At 31.4% G+C, this 15,057-nt stretch overlaps 1 protein-coding gene across 2 annotated transcripts in view; it reads left to right on the forward strand.

Moving 5' to 3' along the window:
* The window catches only part of LOC126816038 (cytoplasmic dynein 1 light intermediate chain 2), a 28,924-nt gene extending 17,597 nt beyond the window's left edge, over positions 1-11,327 (forward strand). Inside the window, exons 9-12 of one of the 2 annotated variants that reach the window (XM_050542165.2) lie at positions 6,618-6,719; positions 6,947-7,036; positions 7,383-7,488; positions 9,770-11,327. In XM_050542165.2, coding sequence (XP_050398122.1) covers positions 6,618-6,719; positions 6,947-7,036; positions 7,383-7,488; positions 9,770-9,885 — 414 coding nt within the window. In that variant the 3' untranslated portion in view covers positions 9,886-11,327. The remainder of the gene's footprint in view (positions 1-6,617; positions 6,720-6,946; positions 7,037-7,382; positions 7,489-9,769) is intronic. The other variant, XM_050542166.2, reaches the window with a different exon arrangement.
* The last annotated feature ends 3,730 nt before the right edge of the window (positions 11,328-15,057 follow it).

The following is a 15,057-nucleotide window of genomic DNA, read 5'->3' on the forward strand; positions in this document are numbered from 1 at the left end:
TAAGCCGTTGTTTATATATATGTAACTTAGCTAAACTATATATCAAATTTGGAATTTTGTTATCAGTATCAATGCCAAATAAACATTTTATCAAGGTGATATCAAAATCATTGTTTGCCTTTAGTTTAATCCAGCTTCCTAATTCTTTCCAATATACCTGTACATGTTCACAGCTGTAATAAAGATGTATTAATGATTCAGTTTCTTTTTTGCAAAAGGTACATAAATCTGATTTAAAAATTCCAATTTTAGCTAAAAATTTATTTGTACCAATTATTCTACTATTGAGTCGAAATTGAAACCATTTCAGCCTAGTATCGACGGTGAAATCAAATGTTTGCTTGTAAATACGAGCCCATTCTTCTAAAGTTAATTTCATTCCTAGATCTAATTCCCATGAGTTTTCGGATTTAGTTTTTTGAATTTTTTTATCTAAGAAATGTGTGTAGAAATATTTTGCCCCAGTATCAAACATAGAGATGAATTCAATAATTTGAGGGTAAATGGGTAATATTAACCTGACATCTACTGTTTTAGCATTTATGTTGTTTAAAGTAGTCCATTTAGCAAGAAGTGATTGTTTTAATCCATACAGGTCTGTAAAGTGTGGAGAGAAATTATAGATAGATTTGAACGTGTCGTATGTCATAAAAACACCTTTATCGAAAAGATCATAAACATACTTTATTCCTTTTTGATGCCAAACATCAAAATATATTGTTTTATTGTTTATTTTTATATTTGAATTGTACCACAATGGCTGACGTAGAATATTATGTATTTCGTTATCTTTCGGTTTTAACTTAATTAGCGCAATACTTATATAATTAAAAACCTCTTGCCAGAAAGACAATTTTGTACGCTTTGATAGTTTATAGAAATAATCATCCCCGAAAGAGCCAACCAACAACTGTTTATCTGGTAAAGAATTAACTAACAATTTTGCCCAGGCAGTGTTTTGATGTTTTAATAATCTTCTAAACCAAGTAATTTTTAACGACTTTGAGTATGCTATTATATCAATCATTTTACATCCACCATTTTCAAAATTTTGAACCATAGTTTTTCTGGACACTCTTTCAGCTTTATTACCCCAAACAAATTTATATAACGATTTCTCTATATTTTTTAAGTAAGATATATCCGGTGAAGGTAGACTTGTTAGTAAATGATTTAATTTTGGTACTAATATTGACTTTACGACAGTTATTCGACCGAGTACAGTTAAATTTCGTTTAGACCAATTTGACATCAAGTGAAAAACTTCTTGAAACTTAACATTATAATTCAGGTCTATTATCTTATCGATATCAGTACTGTATTTTATTCCTAGGGCCGTAAATTCCGATATTTCCCAGATTAAATTTTTTTTAACATTTAAAAATCGTTCTTGACTTCCTCTTAATGAACCTATCCAAACACAACAAGTTTTTTCTAAGTTTGGTTTTAAACCTGAATATTTTGCGAATTCATTAAGAAGATTCAAGGCCTGTCTAAGAGATTTTTCGCTACCGTCAAGTGTCAGAGCAGTGTCATCCGCATATTGTACGATTTTTTGGTTTTTATTCCCTAAATTAATTCCTTTAATGTCTTCCTCGTTTCTTATTAAACTACCCAAAATTTCAACGCATAGCAAAAAAACATAGGGCGATAACGGATCGCCCTGTCTACAGCCACGTCCGATGGCGAAGAACTCACTCGATTTACTAAATTGTTTAACACAGAGCTTAAAATCAGTATTAAAAATGTTCACCCATTTCCTGATTTGTTGTCCAAAATTAAAGAATTTTAAAGTTTTATCAATAAATCTCCATGAAATGGAATCAAAAGCTTTCTCGAAATCTATAAGAACAATTAGTCCGGGAATATTTTCAATTTCTGTATACTGCAAGATATCAAATAAAAGTCGTGTATTCTCCCCAATAAATCGCCCAGTTAAAAAACCCTTTTGATCCTCATGAATGAGATAATTTAAAACAGATTTAATACGTTTTGCTATAACGGCTGATAGAATTTTGTAGGAGGTATTTAGCAATGTAATTGGTCTCCAGTTTTTGATGAATTCCCTTGGTTTATTCCCTTTTGGAAGTATCGAAACAATACCGAGCCTTTGTGTTTCTGATAAGATACCCGCCTTTAGTGAATAATTAAAGGATCTGACAAGGAAAATTGATAAGTCTGGCCAGAAAAACTTATAGAATTCATTCGAATAGCCATCACTTCCACTGCTCTTATCGGGTTTCATATGTTTTAATACAGACAGGGCCTCACTAGTTGTTATCTCCCCCTCTAGACTATCCCTTTCATTGTTACTAAGAATGGTAATGTTATGGTCCGCTAAAACTTCATCAAGATTAACATCTTCTAAACTACTGTCCCGTGATTCGTATAAATTTTTATAGAAATCCTTAATAGCTTCTAAAATATGTTTTTGATTTGTTATCAGTCGTTGATTTGTATCAATAATTTTTGTAACATTCCTATTGACATAATTTCTTTTTTCCAGATTTAGAAAATATTTGGATGGTTTCTCACCATGTTCAATATATGTAGCATTTGATCTTAAAATCAATCCTTTAATGTATTTCTCTCTTAAACGTTCTTGTTGATTTAAATAATCATGGTAAATTTCATTTAAAAACGTGTCATCTTTATCCTGAAGAAAATCATGCAGAAAGAGTAACTGTTTTTCCAAAAACTGCTTTTGTTCTTTTTCTTTTCGATTCTTAAATACACTGTAGGATATAGTTTTTGACCTTATATTGAGTAGCAACATTTCGAAAAATAATTGATCGTTAATCACAAATGAAAGGTCACTATCTTTAATAAGACCTATTTTATCTCTCGCATAAGGTAATGCGGCATATTCTTTTTTTGTGTCTAGAATCGTATTTTTGACTATTCTAACATATTCAACATCTTCGAGAAGTGTATTATTAAATCTCCAAAATCCCCTGCCCCTCTCGAATGAACTAGTTCTTATATTCAAGAAAACTACAGAATGATCGGTTCTGTAACCTGGTAAAATTTCTGGTTTATCTATTAAACTTATCAACTCTTCGGAAATTAAAAAAAAATCTAATCTGGCCTTTTTTGTTAGGTTTTTTCTGCGCCATGTATAACTTTTCTTATTTGGAGAATATACCCGCCAAACATCTGAAAGATTTTCATCATTCATTAAATCTAATACTTCTTTTCTTGCCTTTATGTTGTTATATTTAACATAATTAAAACAATCAAGATCATAATTAAGGACAAGGTTAAAATCGCCACAAATGATATTAAATTCTGAGTCAAATTCTCGTATTAGCTTTTTCATTTTACAATAAAAATCAGGAGTATCTCTATTTGGACCATATATTGTAATTAAATTCAAAGTAATTACCTTTTCTAAAAGCAGTTCAACCGCTATAATATTACCGTCTTGACCTATGTGTTTTCGTTTTATCTCATATTCAAAGTTATTATTTAGAAGTATACAGACCCCTCTTGCATTGTTTTTTCCTTCACCTAAAATAATGTCGCCATCCCATTCTGAATGCATTTTTTTAAAATCAGAGTTCAAAAGATGTGTGTCTTGTAGACAACATATTGAGTATTTCTTTTCTGCTAAATAATTAAACAGATCTTTCCGTTTTAAGCTATCCCTCAACCCTCTACTGTTCATACTAATAATTTGTACCATTGTAACAAACAATGACCAATCGTTATAATTTCAAATATGTCTAATTCAAAATAAAGTAAATATTGAGTTGTACTGATAAGTCCATGTAGTTTGTATAAATTAGTTGTAAATAGTTTTGAATGAAAATGCTGAAAACATAAACGTATAAATGTCATAAAGTTATACACATGTACACAGATTGCAAACATATATCGTAATGTTGGAATAGGCACACTGATGTCTTGACTGATTTTCGTTTGTGTAAAGGTGTCATTTAAACGCTTTAAACTAGAACGGTTTTGAATAACTACGTTAGTATATTACACTGGGCATAGAGTCATACGCATTTTTCTTAGTTATCTAACGCACTGTTTCTTGACTACTGTTATTAGTGGCAGGTTTAATCTTGAAAAGGGTTTCATTTATGTCATCATATAAATTGAAAATAATACGTCTTTTGTCATATGTCTCACCACGAACATTTCCGTTAAAATACCATGCATTTTCTATTTCTTCATGTGATTTGAGTCTATTTATGAGCTCTACGTTTCTGGTTGTGACGTCATCTAGCAGGATAACACCTTGCTCTTTGAAGTATTTACGATTTCTCATTAATACTGTTTTTGCATATGTTGTTAGTACCTTTAATATGATTGGGCGAGGTTTATCTGGATGTTTTGATGGTATTCTATGAATGGCATTTATTTCCATAATTGGAATCTTAAGACCGGCACAGTCATGAGCAAGTTTAAGGAATTTTGTTTTTAAGTCCTCGTTTCTCGCCTCTCTCACACCGTAAATTTTTATATTTTTTTTCCGAGAATATTGTTCATTTTTGTTTGCGAGTATCAAAGCTGATTTTGTTGCCATAGCATTTTCTCTTTCTACGCTCTTACAATTTTCTAGCTCCCCCTTTAAGCACTCTATATCTTGTCTAAGACTCTCTATCTCCAGTTTGTCTCTCTCATATTCATTTCCTTGTTTTTCTAGCTCAATTGACAGGATGTCTCTGACTTGATCCCGAACTCTGAATTTAATATCACGGAAAAAATTGTCCATATGGTCTTGTATCATAGTCTCAAACATACTTACAGTTACTAGATCTTTAAGTTTTGTATTTATTTCATCCAACATTTTAACAGTTACCATTTTTTTCATGTTATCCTTTATATCACCCAAACTTTTATATATTGCTGTTAGATCTGGTTTTGATGAAACTTGAAATGCATGTTTATAACCTAAGTAAGATGGTTTCTTTCTTTTTTCGTACATATGGAATTGAACTTCTTGAATTATGGCCCCTGATTGAACGAAAAATCGCATTTTAAGTAAGGGTGTGACGATTAGTCGGTTTAGTCGGAGTCGGTTCGGTTTTACCTACAAACCGGTTCAAGTTTCGGAAAATCGATAGTCGTCTAAAAAATACAGCATGATATAAACCAGTCGCCCGAATATTATAACATGTTTTTTTTTTTAAAAGATACATGTATTAACGATCGACAATTATGGGGGCGAATAAGCAATAAGCTACATCATTGATAAATGGTCGACAATAATAATAACGAGACAGTATATACTATATTCCGTAATCGGTCGTGGATATTCTCACGATTACAAGCGAGTGTGTTTTTGCATACCTAATGAAGTTATTTTAAGATTACGTTATTTGATTGGTTGGTCGCTAAGGTCAATGGTTGAAGTGCCCAATCAGAAACAAGCAATCCTCCAGGTTAGGTCAATAGGCATGCGCACTGAGCTGATGCCCAGATACGCTTTCTCATCGGTTTATCACTAATATTATTGATTAATACGTCATTGTTTGAAGTTTTTTATATGTTGTATTTATTACTTTTATTAAAAAGGTTAAACAGGAGATTTGAACAAACTACATAGTACAAACAAAACCAAATTTTTTAATGTACTGGACACATAAAGCATAGAACTGTATGTATGTCGCCATTACAGTTTTAAGCTCCGTATATAAAGGCCAGTATATTAGCGTGTATTGTAGACTATGGAAGACTAATATTTTTCAGTTAGTTTTCATTACCGACTAAACCGAATCGGTTCGGTTATTTAGCCGCCGACTAACCGGTTCAAGTTTTGCTTAGTCGTCACACCGTAACGATTGTTGAGTTTGAATTTCGTGAAAATCAGACCAAAACTGCCAGACAGAATAGCCCCCCTCGTACACAAATAGTGTAAACATCTGGTAAATCAAGGTTGTGGACCCTCTAGAGGTCACAATTTTGATTTGATTTCGATGAAACTAGAAATACATGTTTATAACCCAAAGATTTTGATTCCTTTCGATATTCGCGCATATCGGATCGTAACTTCCTGAATTATGGCCCTTGATTGAACAAAAAATCACAATTTTTTTCCGATTTAAAAAAAGTGTGAATATATCACCATTACACACTAAGATCTTGGTTCCTTTAGTTAATCACGGATACCCGAACTTAACTTCCTGGATTATGGCCCGTGATTGTTCGAAAAATCGCATTTTTAGGTCACAATTTTTTTCCGATTTTAGAAACTGTTTAAATACATCATCATTCCACCATAATGAACGTTGAATTCAAATTTCGGGAAAATCGAAATGAAACTGCCCGACAAAATGGCCGCTCTTTGTACGCAAATTGTGTGGAATTGTGTAATACAATTTTTATCCGATTTTGGTGAAACTTAAAACATATCTTTATATCCCAAAGATCTCAGTCCTTTTGATATTTGCACATTTCAGGCCATAACTTTCTGGATTATTGTCCCTGACTGTACAAAAAGTTGCATTTGTTTTTATCTTGTTCTCGATCCATCTCTTGCAAAATGTGGGCGTATCCTGTCTGGCAGCCACTGGTTTGTTTTACTGTATAGCAATGTAGACCTAAAGTATTGAAAAATGTTGAAATTGAAACTGCCTAAAACTAAATTATTACATTGTATATTACAGCCAGTCCAGAGAGATGCAGAAATAATAGCAGAAGATGAACAAGTTTTCTTAATGCGACAACAGTCACAGCTTAGTAAACAACCGGCCCCGGGACCAGCAGCTGTAAGTTGTAACTAAGATGATATTGATAACACTGCAGGGAAGCATTGAAATAAAGTTTGGCATTGCCAGGACAGTCTCTTATCTAACCATTGTCTTTCTAGACATAAAAACAAACACCAGTAGTTCAAATTTAAGCCAAATAATTTGTTTGCTGATTGAATTTTACCAGTTAATTAAACATAACTAAATACTGAATGGGTTTTATATATATTTTTCCAATCTTTTAGGAGAGTACACCTATTCGAACACAGAGACCACAGGCACAGAGAACACCAGAACGACCTGGGGGTACTCCTAATACACCTCTTAGAGGAAAGGTAATAGTTACAAAAATTCCTACAGCTATAGCCCACTATATTGTCAACAAAAACCCAACTAAGCCATGGCTTCTCATCTTTTATCAGTCAGTTGGTGTCTTAATGGAGCTGATGAATTTGTCAGTGCCCCTGGATGAGTGGAGTTGTATGCAAGGCTGGTATTATGAGAAACTGGTGCGAAATAAAACAAAACGAAAAATTTAATTGCCTACTTTTCAGCACTAATCTGGCTAATAAGACGAGGGAAATTTTGCCTGAAACAGCGGACATTAATTTAAGAATTGATGTGAAGTTAACAATACATATAAATGATTTATTGTTAAAACATGCCTTTGTTTATTTACAGTCACAAGATGGTAAAGGTGCACCTCCTGGTACAAGTGAAGGGATGTTAGCTAATTTCTTTAACAGTTTACTCAGCAAGAAGACAGGAGCTGCTGGAGCCGGTAAAGGTACCCGTAGTTTAGAATACCTCCCTTTAGCTCTTAAGTAATATCCATCTTTCAGAAATAATATAAATTTAAAGGAAAAATACTTTAATCAAGTTGTTAATGACAGATGGTTGAACTTGTCAAAGATTTTAAATGCACTAATGTGAAATTGTTTGGTTTGAAAAAAAGGTAAGAGGCCAGGATATCAACCTATATTATTGTCTCAATTAACTGTTAAGAGACCAGGTAAAATTATATTTAGCAAGAAAGATTGCATGATTGATACATAAATTTGATTGCTTAAAATGTGACACTGTTCAGAAGAGATCATGGCCTCATGCATTATCTTCCTTCAAGGATTTTTAAGAGCTAGATATAGAAATTATCCCTTAATCTTAGTTTAGTTTTCCTCACACATAGTTAATCAGCATCTCGTGATGTCTTGGTCCAGACTTTGTTTCAAAATGGCTCTTTTGGTTTGTGATCAGGTTTACTTCTCTTCTTTCTCCTATAACTATAATATCTATTTCATGAATGGAGTTGCCTGGCATGGATTCCATATTATTAAACCTTTGTATAGCATTCCAAGTTAGTCTTGTAATATATGTCTCCTTCTTTCAGTTTATAATGCAAGACGGTAATAATAAGACAATAAGAATTGTATTATGTTGATTTTGTTGATATTTACATGTTTTATACGACTTCATTTGATGTGGACTTGTATTGTCATCCTGATCCATCTGTCAGTCAATTTGTCCACACACACTTCCTTGTGAAAGCGGTTAGAGTACATTTTTGTCCAATTTTAACAATACTGGCCATATGACTTTATGTCAATATCATCACCCAATAGGTCCAACCACACCCCCGTTGGTTATCTGATCAGTTCAAATTTGAATATATATTTTATATTCATGTGGACGTATTATGCCATCATCCCTGTTCGTCCGTCCACAATTTGTTTGTGGACACAGGTCACAATTTTTATCTGATTTTGACCAAACTTGAAATATAGGTATGTCTCCCAAAGATCTTGGTTCCTTTCAATATTGGGCCTTCTTGATTTGTCCACCGATAGATGAGCCGGTTGCTACATGGCGTACACCTGTCAGGTTACCGTATCAAAGCAAATCAAGTCACCCAGCTGATAAACAATATAGTGTCGGATAATATTACAATATTAAACCGGTTACATGACTATCCTATTAGTAAGTGACAGCAAAACAAGCAGAAAATTATTAGTAGTAATATTACTGCGAAAAAATAAATGACATATGAACATCTGGTTTTACGAAGCTCCAATTCAACTTCAAAATATTTGGTTTAATTTTTACGCTTTAAAATTAGTGTTTTTATGGCATTTCTAAATAACGTGAATTTTATCTCATTGACATGTTCACCATCTTGTGCCGGTGATCGCCGCTGCTGGCGAAGTGGCACATTTGGTGTATGCCACAGCCAAACTTTTGTCGACTTCCGGTTAAATCAAGTCAGCCGGTATGCACCGGTATGGACAAATCAAGCAGGGCGATTGGCATGTATCGGACCATAACTTTCTGGATTATGGGCCTTGATTGTATGAAAAATTGCTTTTGTTTTTAGCTTGTTCTCTATCCATCTCTTGCAAAATGTGGGCACATCTTGCCTGGCAACCGCTGGTTTCCATTTAATTTTAATGAAACTTTTTATATTCTTTTATATTAATGAGATTTCAGATAAGTTTAAACTTGAACATTAATCATTTATTCTATTTATATATTCATATAGTAGTTTTCACTTTGATAAACTAACACCCCAAAATAATACTTGTTTGACTGCTGCCATCCTGTTGCGACATTTCGATTATATGCTTTACAATTTTGTTGATAATTATTGTTGTTCAAGTTGATAATTCATTTGTTATAATTGAGTATTTATACAGTTTTCATCTATATACATGTATGTCTTATAAAAATTCCAATATTATTATATCATGATTTGAATCAGTAAGAATACAAATTATACATGGTTCATAATGATAATAAGTTTCTGTCATGAATCAGATTTATTATGGTTATATACTTTACAAGATTCTAGATTTATCCATGATAACTATCTAAAAACATGAAGCAATCCTTATGGTAATACCTATCACAATCTATAGCCCTTGCTAAGCAAGGAGCTGTATGTCTTAGGTGATCAAATTCGAAGTATAAATCAGAAAAGGAATTTATACCATAAATGTATTCTATAATTTCAAATTATGCTGCTTCTTTTGTTTTTTTTACGATTTTATTCAATTTTACCTATTTCATTTTTTCAGACAAGGCATCGGTGACCAGAGACGCAGCGGCAGAATTAGAGCGTATGACACGGGGCAAGAAAGCAACAACACCGGAAGTTAACTCCAACAATGATGCCAGTGCTTCAAGTTCCTGATGATTTCTAAAGGGTTTGTGGCTTCAATTTTGATTCTACGGAGGCTGTACATTGTGTTGTGTTGTCTATTTGCAATTTGGTTTGCCTTGCAATACTTGCTTATTACCATATCACATATAACTGCTGCTTGCCCTTAAACATAATAGAAATACAGAGAGGAGTCAAAAGCTCGGAGAAAGTTAGTTGAACATTTAGATTATTTCTTCCAGTATAAAACGTCAGTTTAACATTCCCTGTCATTAAAAAAATATTTAGTATTTCTAAACCTTGCATAAACATCTGTTATAACAAGCAAATCAGATTTAAAGATATAGTTTAATTGACTCCTTAAAATAGATAAGACAAGTTGAAAAGAACATCACAACACATGCCTCTAATATCAAGAATCATGTTATGAAAACTTTAGGAGAACTGTTCATAATTTAGTCATTGCATAGTAACTGACTTGTAAATTGCATTTGTTAAATTAATGGAATTTCTTCATTCTATATATTATATATGTGTAAATAGCTATCACTTCTCCTATATAAAAAGTTATTAACATTATATGGAGTGGGCAACCTATTCCTCCCTATTCAAAATAGTCCTTTTATATTGATAATAGATATAGGATATGATTGAATGGATGAAGGACTAGTCACAAACTGGCTCAAAGTTAGGTTTCTATTGATAAGTGAAGGATGGTTTCAAAGAAAATGTGAATAACGAATTTTAATCTGCTGTTGATTATTCACAATTTCTTTGGGTTTTTAGTAGAATAATTTATTAATTAACAGGCCATAGAACAATTCCATAGATAACAAAAGTTTCTTTGTTGCATCTTCTGTTAACAGTTTTTACATGCATATTTTGATTATTTTTTTAAGTGTCAATTAGCTTCAATGGTGGAAGAATTTCTTCTTTTAATTACCTCAATGTTAATTATGATTGTTATTCATAAATACATTGTCTCAATTTCACTGTGAAGTATTCATGTATTTTACCTCTTTAAAAATCTTGAAAAAAATAATTTGCTGCATTGTATATTTTCCAAAAGTTCCCAATTGTTTCAACATATAGAACAGCTTATTACTAGTAGAATGAAGTGTAGAAAGAATATTATTATTCTCCAATAACTAGTCTTTAAACAATATGCGAGTCAATCTCACACTGACAGGAGCATCCCTGTCCCGATTTCAAATATTGTGTTTTGTATTCCATTATTGATTATTCTCCCCTTGATGCAAAATGCATAAAAAAAAATGATGTTCAGTTTGATATTATTATATTATGCAAGGGCGTTTGCTTTCCTCAAAATTAAATCTAGAACATGTATCTATCAAAAATTTCAAATCCCCACTTGGAAGATCTCATAAATTTGATCAGTTTTTGCTATTAGTACATGTATGTGCAAGAGGTGAGGGTAAAATTGGACTTTCAAAATATGTTAATTAAAAATTAAATTGGGGGGGTGGGGGGGTCAAAAGGAAAACAGCTATATTTATTTGAGATTGTGGTATATTTACCATGTGAAATAGACTTAATGTATATCAACAGTACTGTTATTATTATATGTCAAGTGTTCACATTTATAAATATATGTAATAATAACTTAGTGTATATAGATACAAATATCTTTTATAATGATATTACCTGCTGTCATTGAAAGAAAAAAATAAATTACACATCATTCAAGTTTTCCCTCATGCTTCTTGTCTATTTGAATGCTCTTATGTGTAATTCTCAAGTTATTTCTGATATGAATTAATTTTAATAATTTATTGCTTATTATTTGATCTATATTACCAGTTGTGTATGCCACATCTTGTGAATGTGTAGATATATCTATATTATTAATATATAAAGATGGTAAGGGATCTCCTTTCCTTAATAGTTAACTCATCAATTTGACTTTATTGACGTTTTTAATAAACTATTTTGAGAATTGCTTATTCACTATGTTTGGTAGCCAAACAGCTATTTTGGAGAACAGTTTAAAGTTTTGTATGGAATAAAGATATGGCATTTCGGAAGTTAAGGAAATGGATAATAGGTTTGCGAACTGCTCAAAGTGTTTATATTGTAAAGAAAATGCCAAGAGAACCAAATTGATGATAAAAACAAGTATTTCCTTTCCATTGGGGCTACAGTCTTGTTTTTGTTACAGTGAAAATGTTTGTTTTTGTAAACATTTATATGCAGCAGTTATGCAAATGATAAATATGTTATATTTATAAGTTGCTGTTTATAATTAATTTGTTGTATATTCTGTTTATTATTGTAATATTATAATTAGTTTTTCATAGATATAAATAGTTGTTCGTTAATATATAAAATGCCAGATATCTGCATATAAATCGCAGAGGTGGAATATTGACACACCAACCCCTAAAACATGCATTAGTTGAACCAGTGTATTCTTGAAATAGGGATGATATATTAGTATATTTTTTGCCACACCTTTTATTTCAAGCAATAGGAAATAGAGTGGCAATATTTTATATTTTAAAATCCTGTGCCATGTAAAATTGTAAAAAGATGGAAAATACAAAAGTAACCTTATGTTGCCTTCGTGTGTTAAATCTGTGATCTTTTTTTTTTTCACCATGAAAATAAATTAATAAATCTGTACATTTATGTCAATCATTTAGAATACTTAGTTGACTAAAATTAGCATTTGGTTTAGTACTAGTTGGCCAGATATGCTGAGTTGAAATGAGAAGTTATTTTCCCTAAATTAAGATATATGACATGGCTAGGGTAGTGTTGATGTTGATAGTAAAAAAAAAAAAAATACTCAACTATAATCCAAAACAGTAGGTGTATACATTTTTACCTGTGAACAAAGGATGCATATCATACCCAGTTTACAACTTATTGCATCATAGAATATATTATAAGGGATAACCTATATTATTATATTATAATCGTTACAGCTCACTGTAGAAAAATCATTGCTCAAATCTACACCATTGCCCGCACAAAATCAGCCCCTAATAAAACTTTATTAAGAATGCATTGAATTGCTTCTTTAAATATAAAAGCATTAGAAAGATATTTATGATGGAAAATCCTTGAGCGTAAACATGTCATTTAATTTTTTTTTGTTAATCTCTATTGTCATATTTAATTAATGAACATTATAATTTATATTATAGACAGTCATGTTAAAATACTATATCCTCCTTTAATGAAACGGTAAACAGGTTATTAACCTAAAGAGATATATACAACTTGGATTAATTCATCTGATGTAGATATATTGGGTATCAAGAACTTCATTTTTAGTTCATTGAAATAGTATCATTTGGTCATCCATTTAGTGCAATTCTTGTAGAATCTTAAATTCAATTTCGAATTAGATAAATTACTATTCAACAAATGAAATGCTTAATATGTAATTGTATAAAAGTAATTCCATTGAATTTATAAAATATTTATTAAATTTTTATTACTTAGCTTGTTTATAATGTGCATGTCTCATAATGTATGCGTTAGGACAAGGGTCCTATTTCTCACGAAAATATTTTTGATAATGTTCTAACACCAGTCAATAACTTCTATTCAGTTCTGAATTCAACTTTATCAGCAATAGTCATCAAATTTATTTAGAAATTTGTACCCTTGTTCCTATAACACTAGTATGTATAGTCATTTGTTATTCAATATTTCATTATTATGGTTATTTTATTACATATTTGAGGAAGTCAGCTTGTAGAGTAGTAATGGTAGTAGTGTAGTATGATATTAAGTTATTTACTCCTTTAAGACCAATATGATTTGTACACATCTAGTGCTAATTGTTTTATTATTTTTTACCTATTGTGATCAGGGATAATCTTTCTATATTAACAGATACCATACAACCTATTCTATGAAAAATAATTATGTGGTAAATAAACTGAAGTACAAGATAGCCTGAACTTGCTCTATCTATATATTTGTCTGACAATATGCCACTTGATAAGTTTTATATCTGACGTGTCTGGTTCTGATTAAAGGGTGTTGAGTTTCGGTTTGTCTTGGTGGCACAGATTGCAACAAGTACAAAACAAATCTATTATTGTATACTTAGATATCAGGATTTATCAAATTTATAAATTGACTATAAATAGAAGTTATTGAAACAAATTTGTATTTGAAAGATCTGCTAATTAAATACTGATTGTGTTTATAATGAAAATGGCTGCTTTTATAAGATCTAGTCACAGTACTTATATTGTTAACTTGCACTTTGTACATAATTGATATATGTGCAATTATTAATGTGCATTATCAATTTATTTTGGGATGAAAGTGGGAGAAATTAGCCTCTTTGATGGGTTGTTTTACATGTATTTGTAGCATGTAGACAAACAACTCCCCTATAAAAGTATCAAATAAGTGTACCTTTCTCTGTACACTATGCTTATGTTAATGTAATTTGTACTTGCTTGCCTAATTGAATGCACTGAAGTAGTCAATTGCTCTAACTAGGTCATTGGTTGGAGAAATATAATATTTTCCATCATAAAATATTAGATTCTAAAATTAAAATTATGACAAGCCATGAAAACTGAAAGTCATCAGTCATGGGTGTAAGTACAATAGTATGAGATGATGAACTAAAAGAGAACTTGATTTATGAATTGATTTTTATTTCAAACCATGAATTTTGTTATCAGTGTTTCTCATGTAAATACAGTCTTTACCAGTGAAGTTATTTGTTTTCCCAGTAATTCAACACTGCTTTCTTGTATTTGGTATAATGTGTGTATATTTACTGTATAGATATAACTGCCTTATTGTCTGTTTATCTGTAGTTCCAATGGGATCTGGAAATCTGTGTTTACTTGAATAAAAAACCCCACAAACACACCTGTCTTTATTATAAACTGGTTCATTTGCGTAACAATGGTTGGTTGATCTTTTGGGCTGCCAGTAGGTCAGCCCCTCTTGTAATTGCAAGTCTTTGCTCAAACTGATCCTCAGTAAAGTTTTGCTCCTGCTACTGTATTTAAGAGGGATGAAATGAGGTTAAGTTAATGAAGAATAAATTGTCTAAATTGTACTACTGAGATAAAATGCCAGAGGGCCAACGGTGATAAAACGGTGGGATCGGTTGTGTTGAGTAACTATTACACATGTGAATATGTTTTATTTTTTCAAAAAATATAATACACTGTTTTATTTATTAAAGATGTATATAGAAAT

This window comes from Patella vulgata, chromosome 3, assembly GCF_932274485.2.
Source record: "Patella vulgata chromosome 3, xgPatVulg1.2, whole genome shotgun sequence".
NCBI classification, from domain to species: Eukaryota; Metazoa; Mollusca; class Gastropoda; family Patellidae; genus Patella; species Patella vulgata.